Here is a 13,095-nt window from a genome sequence, read left to right as displayed (position 1 = left end):
ACTTATCTCTATGTAAAAGTTTGTGAAAAAAGGTAGAAAATAATTAATAATTGATTTTTACCACGCATTTAATGTCAAATCATTTCAAAAATATTCAGTTTTCATAATTTCATTATGTATAATTATGTTCAACTATATATAATTCAAGGTTTCCTTTTGAAATTTCAAATTTTCTTTTTCCAAATTATTTTATTTTAATCATTTTCTTTTAAAAAATTGATCCTATTCTTTCACTATATGTTTTTTTTTTAATTACTCTGTATTATTTAGTTATAATATTCTTCTTAATAATAAAGGAACTTGTTGATTCCAATAGTAAAAGATGGTGAAAAGGAAAAACTTGATTGAAGATCTCAATACCATAGCCTCGTTGCGGAATAAAGTTAAATGCCTAGAAGTGAAATACGTCACCACTAGTACAAGTTTCCTAGTAATGCACCCTTCCAAAGTTTAACGCCAATCCTCTCTTAATACGTGTACTCAGAAGTCGAAGGATGGAACCTTTACAAGAACTATTCAAATCTCAAACAGGTTGGTTTGTGTTTAGTGTGTTTAAGGCTTCAATGTTTTTCGCATCATGCATATGGAGATTGGAGACTTAAGAGAGTTAATGTAGGAAACAAATAAAAAACTTATCCTCCAACTCGCTCACTTGTGGGTTATATCTTGGCCTGCCGCAAGCAATTATGCTTTAGAGCTATCGCTCGCTCACTTGCGAGCCATAGCTCAACCTTACAACAACAATGCTAGCACTCAATCTATCGCTTGTGAACTATAGCTCGATCTTGTCACAACAATGCGAGCATCCAGGTTATCAAGTAAGCTATGCTCACAAGAAAAGGTTCTGATTTGCATTACAACCAATACAAGTTATACAACTCCTACAATCATGGCCTCCATTGCTTGGTAATTTTGCTATATCTTCCAATAGAAATTAAGTGAAGTATTGGTTTTCATCACATTATTCACATATCAATTTCTCATCACATATTAAGAAAATGTGGTTGTTTAGGTCTCTTTAACAATCTTGTTAGTTTATTTTTTTTGTATTCATTTCGCTCTTTATTGTGCTTGTCCATCAATGCCAATCCACTGTACTAGTATGTCATAACTCATAAGTTAAGTTAATTTCGTTCTCCTTATCATGTAAGTAAAATTGTCCATGATACAAAATCTCTAAATCACATTATTTTTTTTTATTTTTTTAAGGATGTCCACCCGATTCACCGGATAGTTGAATCGGAATACATTAGACTTGATTTCTTATAATTTATCATAATTTTATGAAAGTATCAATACATTCATCCAAATTTTGAAATGCATATTTCTTAATCAAACTGGGTAAAAATAAATAAATTTTAAAACACCCATTTATAAATTAGCATTAATAATTCAACAATTAAAAAGAAAAAAAATGTATCAACTCTACTGACCAACAGATTCACAGAAAAAAAGAAAAAGAGGACAGTTATAGAGTGAACATGGTAATATTAGTCCATTTTAATCCAAAGCTATTCATCTTTAATTTTCCTGCTTTGCTGAGAATGGACTTTTTCATTTTCATTTTTGTAAAAATAAACAAAATTAGAAAGAAAAAAAGGGATCAGACTGACGTGCAAATAATACGAATCAACAAAGCTAATGCTTCAGATTAAATATGATAGTTTATCATCATTTCCCAAATATAATTTAAATAAAAAATGTATCATCTCCAATGATCGGAAACCTCGTTTGATAATTAGAAGATCAGAACAGGGAGGAGATGTAAAAATCTGAGATTAATGTAAGTCCATTAGCATTCAAAACTAGTCATCGCCAAAGGCCGACTAACTTTGCCAAGATGGACTAAATCTATCTTTTTAATCAAACCAAAAATTATTTTTGAAGAAATTGAAAAGATTAAGCTAAGATTTTAAAGAAGAAAAAATGGGTTTTGGATTTAGTTTAAGCAAGAGAGAGATGAGTGAGCTAAGAAGATGAAGATAGCTAAGACGACTGATTGAGAAAGGGTTTAAGGGGAGAAGTTATATAGCTGCGCTTTTTTTAGGGTTTCAGGGATCAATGAGAAACAAACATTTCCGTACTGTATTGGATTCGGGTCGACCCGATTTTATTTTATTATTATTTTTTTTAAAGCTTTTGGAGGTAAAGTTATCAACAAGAGTATGAGTAGCCCAATTTCATCCAAAACTTGCAAAACCATATTCAAATATGGTACCAAACATAGCTTCGTGTTTCCTTAAAAAAAAAAAAAAAAAAAAAATAGCTTCGTGTAGTGTTAAGATTTGCATATCACAATATTAAGGTTGTGGGATCAAATTTTACTAAAGGCACTTTGGGTGGAGATTCCCTTACCCTTTAGCTTGGGTCGGGAGAACCTATGAGAAGTTCTGACTTAATAGGGCCCTACTCTTTATTAAGAAAAATAAAAATAAAACTCAAATATTGCCATTTTTATTTTAATCATGGTCTAGTCCAACTCGACTTTTGATCATTTACCGTGTCTAGGGTTAGTCTCATAACCTATAATGGTGTACATTTTTAAGCAAAATGTAATTAAAATTTTTGAGTTTGATCCTGTTTAGTAATTAGCTGGTAACTGATTTATATAACTGGTTGTATTAGCCCGGTTAGACGGTTATATTAGTTGGTTTTACTAGCTAGCTATAAGCTGATTGTGTAAAAGTGTCCGGTAAATAACTGTTAATTGTTAGTTATTTTAGTGTATTTAAGAGCTAAAAAACTAATTGTTTAAAAAGCTAATTTTAAAAAGCTCTTATAATGAGCTTTTTCTAAAAGAGTTTTTTAAGCCTTAAAAGCTCTTGTAATAAGCTATACCAAACACCTAAATAGGCCAAGGGTCTGTTCATTGACTGAACTCAGCTGAGCTGAACTAAACTGAATATTTTATAAGAGAAGGAAATTAGAAGCTGAACTTAACTAAGCTGAGCTGAATTTCAACGTAAGAGAACAGACCCTAAATTAGCTTTTTAAATTGAGCAAAATAAGCTAAAAACTCTTTAAAAAAACTCTTTACCAAACAAGGCCTTTGTTTCAAAAGGGAGCATGACATGGGCAAAACCACTGCCACACTATTTTTATTTCAATTTTCAAGACCAGAAGGAACAAGTACGAACAAGAGTTCTTTTTATTGCATGAGTGTTTTCCCAATAGGCAATAGCATTATTGACACAATGATATTACACAAAATAACTTAAGTAGATACTACACAACAATGTTTTTGGTACAGCAATTAAGTACTCTCAGAACTTGCAACGTTCTTGATGAATATGACTTCATTTACATCAAATGACAGAGCAGAACAATTTTGTACAAGGATTCTTCATCATCCTCAATTCCTTGGTCTTGATAGCATGTGCTCAGACTTCTGGCAGCGAGAGAAATGCAAACATGTTAACTTCGAGTAGATATCAAACAACATTTAAACAAAACTAATTCAAGCAAACTGGAATAGAGATAGTATGTTTGGAGTAAGGTAATAATATGCGCTGTACAGTGGCGGAGCCAGGATTTTTCACCTAGGGGGACGGACTAAAGGTGGCGTACATTCTATAAATGGACAAACCTTTTAAACATACAAGAAATTGTAGGGACTATGCTTAATATTTATAAGTTTTACAACCTGTAAATCCAAATTTCTTAGTTATACAGTCCAAAAATTGAAAAAAAAAGCATATTTACAATAACAACTTCACCTTCAAATATTCATTTTTGTTTTGAAAGTAATATACAATCAAAATTATCAAATAATTCATAAAATGTGATTTCTAATTCACGATAATCCTAACAAATAAACAATTTCTTATTCAAATTTGGTCAATAGCGGATCCATAGGTTCAAAGTTTTTAAACCCGTGACAATTTAATTTATATTGAGATATATAATAAAACCAAACACCTTTACCCGAAATTCCTACTATAACCAATAATTTAGGGTTGTAATGTATGTATTTATATAAATAAAAAAAATAAAAAATTATGTAAATTACTATGGTAATTTAAAAGTTAGAACATGATACCATTAAGTAGTACTATGTATTACTTCTAATTGAATATGTGAAGTAAAGAAACATGCAAGAAAAGAGAAAAACTTTAAAATAAAAATAAGAAATTGTAGGGACTATGCTTAATATTTATAAGTTTTACAACCTGTAAATCCAAATTTCTTAGTTATACAGTCCAAAAATTGAAAAAAAAGCATATTTACAATAACAACTTCACCTTCAAATATTCATTTTTGTTTTGAAAGTAATATACAATCAAAATTATCAAATAATTCATAAAATGTGATTTCTAATTCACGATAATCCTAACAAATAAACAATTTCTTATTCAAATTTGGTCAATAGCGGATCCATAGGTTCAAAGTTTTTAAACCCGTGACAATTTAATTTATATTGAGATATATAATAAAACCAAACACCTTTACCCGAAATTCCTACTATAACCAATAATTTAGGGTTGTAATGTATGTATTTATATAAATAAAAAAAATAAAAAATTATGTAAATTACTATGGTAATTTAAAAGTTAGAACATGATACCATTAAGTAGTACTATGTATTACTTCTAATTGAATATGTGAAGTAAAGAAACATGCAAGAAAAGAGGAAAACTTTAAAATAAAAATAAGAAGAAAAAAATGTTGGTCAAAGGGATTGAACCCATGACCATGGAGACTACTAGTAAGCCCTGAAACCATTGAACCAAACCCTTTTTCTTATGGTTTTTGCTGCACATAATTAGTTTTAACTAATTTTTTTTTATTGAAGTGGGGGGACAGCTGTCCCCCCTTGTACCCCCCTCCCTCCGCCACTGGCTCTGTATCAGGGAATAGCGACAAAAAAAATAACGTAATACGACCTAATCCCAGCATGAAGGTCTAAGAAGAGGTATCACCACTATGAAGGAAGCATTTCCTTCATTAATTACATTATAACTCATTACCAGGTAAATATATGGGAGTTAATGGTGATGATCGCTGAAGAATATCGACAAATCCAAAGTGACGTTGCTAGTAAAGCACCATCTTAGACATCCTAAGATAGCGAGGTAGTGACATCCATATGAAAGATCCCACACCAAATTACAACCAAAAAATCCATTACCTTTTTCCCAACTAGCTAAATCTCTTATATGAATCTAATGACAATGGCCAAATTTGCAACTTTTTAACCATTTAAACCACTTTTTGTACATAATTAGTGCTTGGGTGTTCCCATCTAAAAATTTAGTATCAAGCTACAACAAGAAAGGTACTAGAATGTTCAAACTTACAATGGAACTTTTTTTTATCCAGAAAAAGAGTGAATATGATAAATCCAACTGACCTGCTCAGTGTATGGCAAATACTTCCCATCAAAAGTAACCACAACCCTGTCCTTTCCATCAACGCCTTTAACCTTATCGACCGAGCAATAGAAATCTATGGCTGACATGCTAAACAAGAGTCAAATGAACAACCAATACAAAATGTCAGTAAACAAAAAACAAGCATGGCATATAAGTAAATCAATGACAAGCCAACAACAAATGACCAACTTATATCCTGAGCCATATTAAGAGCAAGAGTAACACTTTGTACATTGCAGATATAACATAAGGTTTGATAGATTAGCATGCCTAGTGGATGGAGAATATATTAAGAGTTCAATTGATTGTATAATGATTAGTGAACATGAATTGCTGAATGAGCCTGTGTTAATCTAAAATAGAGACTAAAAAAAAGGTCTGCAAGATGGCCCAAAAGTAATAATGGTTATACCATTGGCTAGTTGCAAAACAATGTATATGATAATTAAAATTACAATAAGGGATGAATTATCTCGTATCCTAACCCTCTTATTTTGGAGGAGCTTAAATTAGTCAGCAATTGGGATTAAACATCTGATAGTTTTACAATCGCATAAGTCCAAAGGAAACAGAAAAAGTAGATAGTCAACTATACGCGAACATCTCAAATTTCCTCAATAAGATAAGCTGAACAGAGTGAATATAGCAATCAAGAGAAGAGAGATAGAGCACAAATTTAGTACATGAACTAAGAGCAAGAGTTAGATCCTTACATGCCATCACCAAACTCCTCGTTGATTATTTCTTTTATGCTCTCACCAAAATGCATGGTTGCTTCATGCAACCTGTAGACATGGCATTATTAGAAAGGAAAGAATTTACTGAAACTAATGCATTATTATAGTGGAAACAAACTAAAAGGAAGATTGAAACAAAGTTTTGCACCAATATTTTTATATTTTATCAAGAATTTGGATCATATTAGTCTTAAAATAAACAAGTAGGAATTTTTTTATATATTTGGAGGAAAAGGGGGTGGTAGAGAAAAAGTCCATAGGGTAATTGGGTAATGGCGTAATGCATTATTACAGCAAGACCCAGGCACCCAGCAAACAATTATCAAAGATAATCAAAGGAATTTCATCGTCCCATTCCAAACCACAGGCATATTAATGATATCAAGATCACCAGAGAAAGGAGATTCTAGCTAGTACATGCTTAGCATGGTTAAGCTCGCTTTTCTATGGCGGCAACATCCACAACGGCAACAGAAAATAATGAATATACCAACAAGTAACCAACTGAATAAAACAACACAAAAACATTCCATTCAATAAAACCAAAACACCACCAAAGCCATGCTTAATAGTAGCACAAACTATAACATTCAATGAAACTTCCAGCCAAACTTTTCATCAGCCAAACTCGGGTGCATAGTAATACTACAAATGTTCTTCAGGAGCTCAAACAAATAGAACTTTATAGAGCAATTCAAACTTCTTCAATCCATCATGAATACTTCAAATTTACCACATGACCACATTATATTGGAGCACATACTAAAATGTCATCCAAATAACTTTCCATCTCTCTCAAAAATTTCTTCATTGTACAAAAATTAAGCATATATACCTCCATATAACTACTACTTGGGCAAATCAATTGATTAATCCTTCAAAACCAATCAAAATTACCCCAAACAAAATAAACCCCAAATTGGATATCAGTAGTGGTACAACATACAATCAACACAATAACCCAGAAAAATTAATTAGAAAATCAAATAATTTAATGCAATTGGATTACATAGGGCTATTAATTAATCAATCCACAACATACATAATCACTTCACAATCAACAAATATAACCATAACCCAGATGATATTACTAATAACCCAGAAAAACCAAAACCAAAACCAATATTCAATATCAACAACATAATCACTTAATAATCAACAAATTAAACCATAACCCAGATGTACTAATAACCCAGAAAAACCATACCCAAATTTCAATAACCACCAACTTAATCAGTAATCCCTTAATAATCAACAAATTAAAACTAACCCAGATGATAAAACTAAAATCCCAGAAAAATCAAAACCAAATTTCAAAATCTCATGACAATAGGAGAGAGAAAAAGACCTATAAATGGCGGGTTCTTGGGTCAAATCAGGATCATAAGATCTGAAAGGAGGTCTCATCATAAGCTCAATATGATCATCAGTCAATTCGGGTAACGCAGCCCGGAGTTTAGGGGCAGTATCGGGCTTCAATTGGGCTTGGCGTCGAAGAAGCTGGGCTACATAAACGTTGGTAAGACCAGTTTCAGAAGCAATTTGGTTGAAGGATTTTCCAGATTTTTTCTTGGCTTCTTGAAGTTTCTCTACTACTGATAAGGTGTATGCTGAAGACGCCATTGTTGGGTTTAGTGAGGTTATTGGATGAGGTTGAGGTATGCCAATTTATGGGGAAGATGGATGGATGAATGAATGAATGAATGTATGAATGATGATAACGAGGATATATGTAGTGTGATTGTGTGTGTAATAAATTTTGCTACTCTTGCTTCTAAGATGTCAAGGAATAGTAATCAAAATTACTACGAAAGTTAAGTTTGACCGATGTTTGGTTTGTACACTTGTGTTGCGACCGTTTAAAAACGACATTCCGGTAACTTTAGACAGGAAAGGGTTGAATTCAAATTAACAAGATATATTCATTAGATAAAAGATCGAGCAATGTAAACTTAACTCACTTTGCCGTTTCATAAAAGAATGTACTTTATAGGTCATAACTCGTAATGAAACGATGATATAAATCACATTCAAGTAAATTATATGCTCATATATATACAACATATTTACCGCTAGTATGCTAATAACATTTATGGCATGTTCTGAGTAAGTAGGAAGCAAGAAGAGAAGAAGATGAGCAGCCATAATTGAGGAGCTTTGAGAGAAAAGATAGAAAAAAAAAAAACTGCATTTATTAATTGTATTATTGAGGAGCTACTTGTATTATGATAATAACAAACATCCCAAAATCGAGGAAACAAACATAAACTAACTAAACCAATTTGACTATACCATGAACTCCAAAACAATAAGTGGCAATGAATAGAAATGATGGTGTTCAAAGCCATGAACTATGTCATAAAATCTATGTCATGAAAGGCCATTCGAACCATAATTCATGTCAATTAGTTTAATTTTACAACAGTATTATTATATTTTATTTCTTCTGCTTATCTTTATTTCTTGTTCTTTTACTAAACGTGTCATAAGCTTATAAACCGTGAGTAGGTGCTTTAAATGAGGTGACTCCGTGGCATAATAATTGATAAATAAATGCACACATATTGAGAGTATCAAAACAAAAATCCTAACAATGATAATATAGTATATAACCTCTAAGTCTAACAAACCAAGGAGCTACATACGTTCAAAAACATTAATAGTAGATTAGTAGTATTAGGAATCCCATGATACTCGCTATCTCGTAAGCATCTTATAAAAAAAAAAAAAAAACTAAGTATCCCCACATTAATTAGCTGCTACGGTGCTACCTAGTTTGTTTTAATATGCTAATTACTAATTAGACAGCCAATAATTCAATTAATTGAAAGTCATCTATTATCAATGGCTATTGAAGAAGCAGGAATTGATGATTACACAAAAGATGGAACAGTTGATCTCAAAGGCAACCCTGTTCGTAGATCCAAGCGTGGTGGTTGGAGAGCTTGCTACTTTTTTGTCGGTATGTTTTTGTATTCAATTTCTCTCTTATCTTATTCTTATTGCGAATCATCCATTTATAAGGAGTAGTCAAGCTAGCTAGCAATGAGAAAAGAGTCTCTCAAAACGAGATGTCTATTACTCGGTTAGTTTCATATTGTTCTTCCTATTTGAAATCATTTTTGTGAAAACATAATTAGTCAAATTAGTAAGATTAATATGAAACGGAGAAAGTAGTTCTTTTGAAATTTTCTCTCTTTCTCATGGTGTTTGTTGGCATTGCATACTTGAAAATAAATTATATGGACTATACGCTAATAAATATGCAATTAAAAGCTTACAAGTGTGTTCTATTCACCTGATTTTTAATTATGTGAACCGAATTTATTAAGCCTGAAATAAGTGAAAATTTGGTCATTTGGTGTCACAGTTCATTAATTTATTAACGAGTTTATGACTAAAGCAACGATTACAGCTATATTGATTGATATCTTTACCTAAGGGATAGGAATGAAGGATAGAATGAACAAATTACTAAAATTAAAGATAATTACCAAAGCAAATGATTAATGATATACATACAATGTATACAACTAGCATATCAAGTGACATCCTTAGCTTTTACTACGTATCTTGTTGTGATTGATACTTTGATAGTCAAGTTGTAAGACCACAGGTTCAAATCTGCTAGGGAATTGTTTAATAGACTTCTGTTTATATGAAGATTTCTTTTGAAAAATTACTTACAATTGATAATTTATGGGTGATGATTATGCACTGTATACAGTGTACGAGGTGTTTGAGAGGATGGCATATTATGGAATATCATCAAATTTGGTGTTGTACATGACAAGAAAACTTCACCAAGGAACAGTGGAGTCAGCCAACCATGTAACTAATTGGGTAGGCACCATTTGGATGACTCCTATTATCGGTGCTTATATCGCTGATGCCTACCTTGGACGTTATCGAACTTTTCTCATTTCTTGTGCCATTTATCTTTCGGTAATATAACTCTCTAATCTCTAAAGTCTTAACCCACTTGATAACATCTTTATTATAACATAACCGTACAAATATAGTCAAAGTTCAATCAAATTATCAGATTAGACCAACTTTACATACCAAACATTCGAAAAATTCCCAATTAATTTATCTTATTTCAGTTGAAGAGATCATAAAATAATAATTTTTGTATCATCATTTTTTTTTATTAGGGAATGTCACTTCTAACACTAGCAGTTTCACTTCCTGGGCTGAAATCACCTCCTTGCAATGAAGCCCAATTATCCAATTGTAAGAAGGCCTCACCACTTCAACTAGCTGTTTTTTATGGAGCACTCTATATCTTAGCAGTTGGGACAGGTGGGACCAAGCCCAACATCTCAACAATTGGGGCAGACCAATTTGATGATTTTGAGCCCAAAGAGAAGGCACAAAAACTCTCATTCTTCAATTGGTGGGAGTTTAGTATTTTCTTTGGAACCTTGTTTGCTAACACAATCTTAGTCTATGTTCAAGACAATGTGGGCTGGACTCTAGGTTACGCGCTACCGACTATTGGGCTTGCCATATCCATTTTAATATTTTTATCTGGAAGTCCCTTTTATAGGCATAGATTGCCTAATGGAAGTCCCTTCACAAAGATGGCTAAGGTTATTATGGCTGCCATTAGGAACCGGAACGCGTCGTTCCCTAGTGACCTTAAGCAGTTGTACGAGCTCGACTTGGTTGAGTACACCAAGGGTGGGATGTATAGAGTGGAATCAACTTCATCATTAAGGTTAGTGATTATAAATAATGACTTGAAATTCAATCTCAATTTTAAGTAAGCATGTAATTATAAAGTTGTGTTCTTGTAGCATTAAGTTGTTATATACTATGACAATTATATTCAACGTACCATATTGTGTGATGGACTGTTATGTAGATAAAATATTGGCTATGATTGCAAATAACTAGACAATATGATGATAAAATCATCTAATTATAATACATGGCTGTTTGTAGGTTCCTAGACAAAGCCGCGATAGTCACAGGTTCAAAGGATCCTTGGAAGTTATGCACGGTTACACAAGTGGAAGAGACGAAGCAAATGATAAGAATGCTTCCAATCTTGATTACGACCTTCATCCCAAGCACGATGTTAGCACAAGGACAAACCCTTTTCGTCAAGCAAGGTACCACATTGGATAGGAGCATAGGCAAGTTCCACATCCCACCAGCATGCCTAACCGGGTTTACAACATTCTCAATGCTCGTTTGTGTCGTTCTATATGACAAAATCTTCGTAAAATTCATGAGAAAACTAACTAAAAATCCAAGAGGGATTACATTGCTTCAAAGAATGGGACTTGGCCTAGTAATTCACACAATCATTATGATAGTTTCATCATTAGTTGAGAGGAGAAGACTTAGTTTTGCTAGGGAACATGGTATGGTTGAAAGTGGTGCACAACTTCCTGTAACAATTTTCATTTTACTCCCTCAATTCGTTCTCTTAGGGGTTGCTGATGCAGTCCTAGAAGTGGCAAAACTCGAGTTCTTCTATGATCAAGCTCCTGAGGGAATGAAGAGTCTTGGAACATCTTATTCAACTACGACTATAGGTATTGGGAATTACATTAGTAGTTTCCTCCTATCAACAGTTGCGCACCTTACAGCCGAGCATGGACACCAAGGGTGGATTTTGAACAACCTTAACGCCTCTCATCTTGATTATTACTATGGGTTCTTTGTGATACTTAATGTGGTAAATTTCATCATTTTCTTGCTTATAGTTAGGTCTTATGTTTATAGGGCTGAAATTTTCGATTCATTGGACGTGCTTAGAGATGAATTGCATCAATGACGACTATTTTGCGACAATTATTGAACAGGATTATTTGGAAATGTATATTCCCCCACATATGAAATTGACATCATATAATTTGTTTTCTTACAAAAGTTTTTTTTTTTTTTTTTTTATATTTTTTAATATTTTTTTAATATTTTGTGACAAGATTTGATTTCATATCTTGAATACTACGGAGTACATTACTACCTGATAACACTTAAACAAACTAAGTTGTACCCAACTCCACTCTGTTGGTAAAAATACCTGTCGATTCCAATACAAAAAATAGAGAAGATGAAAGGGAAAATACTTGATTGAAGATCTCAAACTCACAGTCGCGCCGTGGAACAATAATCCACTGCCTTAGAAGCGAAATACGCCACCACCGGTACAGGTTTCTAGATGACGCACGCCCCCCAAGTTTAATGAAACTCTCCCCGTAATTCGTGCACCCGAACTCGAAGAGTGGAATTGCTCAAGAACTGTTCAGATCTCAAAGGTAGGTTTGTTGGGCTAGAAAAGTGAATGAATCTCATGAAAAGGCAAGACTCGTATTTATATGAGTCCCAGAAAAAGAAACACGCAAAGCAACCCGACCTAGGAAAAAAGGCGGGCCCGATCGGGCGAGCTGCGGCCCGATCGGGCGCGAGATTAAGTTTCTCCAGACCTGGTGTCGTGCCCGATCGGGCGCCCGGTCGGGCAATCTAGAAACCCCATCCCGGGCGAGCCATCGGGTGAAGCCGCCCGATCGGGCTCGTCAAAAACTCGAGTCCGCCGCCCGTTCGGGCGAGGGCCGCCCGATCGAGCGCGAGAGTTCTCCTATTTTCCTTGGACACCTCCGCCCGATCGGGCGCGAGCATCCGTTTGCATTACTTATTTCCAACAATCCCCCACTAATGCGAGCGGATCTTCAACATGAAATCTGAACAATAAATGAAAGTCTTAGTACTTAAATGCTAGTATCCAAAGGTTTGAACTAACACATTAGTGCACAAGGTTTTCAACACTTCCCTAGTGAGTATCCTAAGATTTGAACTCCTAGGAGCGAGGAAGGGACCTTGAATACACATACCTTGACTTTAGAGCTTAAGCAACTCCGCCAATCTTGGCCTACACCTTGGGCTCTCATGAGTACTTCAAGAAAACTACACCACAATTTTCCCTTTGAAGGAGGCCACCCCTCGTACTCACGTAGGTGTTCCGTCTGTGT

General features: G+C 33.7%; 2 protein-coding genes across 2 annotated transcripts; one reads left to right on the top strand and one right to left on the bottom strand.

The window, feature by feature from the left end:
- Positions 1-3,048: 3,048 nt before the first annotated feature.
- Positions 3,049-7,877, bottom strand: LOC110689390 (cyanate hydratase-like). The gene is made up of 4 exons (XM_021866171.1): positions 7,458-7,877; positions 6,086-6,157; positions 5,351-5,459; positions 3,049-3,388 (listed from the first exon to the last, which is right to left on the bottom strand). Exons 1-4 carry the CDS (start codon positions 7,730-7,732, stop codon positions 3,353-3,355), a joined length of 492 nt encoding a protein of 163 aa, XP_021721863.1. The 5' UTR covers positions 7,733-7,877; the 3' UTR covers positions 3,049-3,352.
- A 145-nt stretch (positions 7,878-8,022) lies between these two features.
- On the top strand, positions 8,023-12,328 carry LOC110689391 (protein NRT1/ PTR FAMILY 5.2-like). The gene is made up of 4 exons (XM_021866172.1): positions 8,023-9,071; positions 9,837-10,054; positions 10,267-10,832; positions 11,060-12,328. The coding sequence occupies exons 1-4, from the start codon at positions 8,954-8,956 to the stop codon at positions 11,898-11,900; spliced, it is 1,743 nt and encodes a 580-aa protein (XP_021721864.1). The 5' UTR covers positions 8,023-8,953; the 3' UTR covers positions 11,901-12,328.
- The last annotated feature ends 767 nt before the right edge of the window (positions 12,329-13,095 follow it).

This window comes from Chenopodium quinoa, unplaced genomic scaffold, assembly GCF_001683475.1.
Source record: "Chenopodium quinoa cultivar QQ74 unplaced genomic scaffold, ASM168347v1, whole genome shotgun sequence".
Classification (NCBI taxonomy): Eukaryota; Viridiplantae; Streptophyta; class Magnoliopsida; order Caryophyllales; family Amaranthaceae; genus Chenopodium; species Chenopodium quinoa.
Note: the sequence above shows the minus strand (reverse complement) of the source record. Positions and strands in the feature narration are given on the sequence as shown.

Excerpts from the sequence above, each read along its gene's own strand:
- LOC110689390 (XM_021866171.1), bottom strand. The coding sequence starts at position 7,732 with ATGGCGTCTTCAGCATACACCTTATCAGTAGTAGAGAAACTTCAAGAA. Across the intron at positions 6,158-7,457 it reads CAAGAACCCGCCATTTATAG|GTTGCATGAAGCAACCATGC; the intron begins GTCTTTTTCTCT and ends CCATGTCTACAG. Across the intron at positions 3,389-5,350 it reads ATTTGCCATACACTGAGCAG|AAGTCTGAGCACATGCTATC; the intron begins GTCAGTTGGATT and ends TCTCGCTGCCAG.
- LOC110689391 (XM_021866172.1), top strand. The coding sequence starts at position 8,954 with ATGGCTATTGAAGAAGCAGGAATTGATGATTACACAAAAGATGGAACA. Across the intron at positions 9,072-9,836 it reads AGCTTGCTACTTTTTTGTCG|TGTACGAGGTGTTTGAGAGG; the intron begins GTATGTTTTTGT and ends CACTGTATACAG. Across the intron at positions 10,055-10,266 it reads CTTGTGCCATTTATCTTTCG|GGAATGTCACTTCTAACACT; the intron begins GTAATATAACTC and ends TTTTTTTATTAG.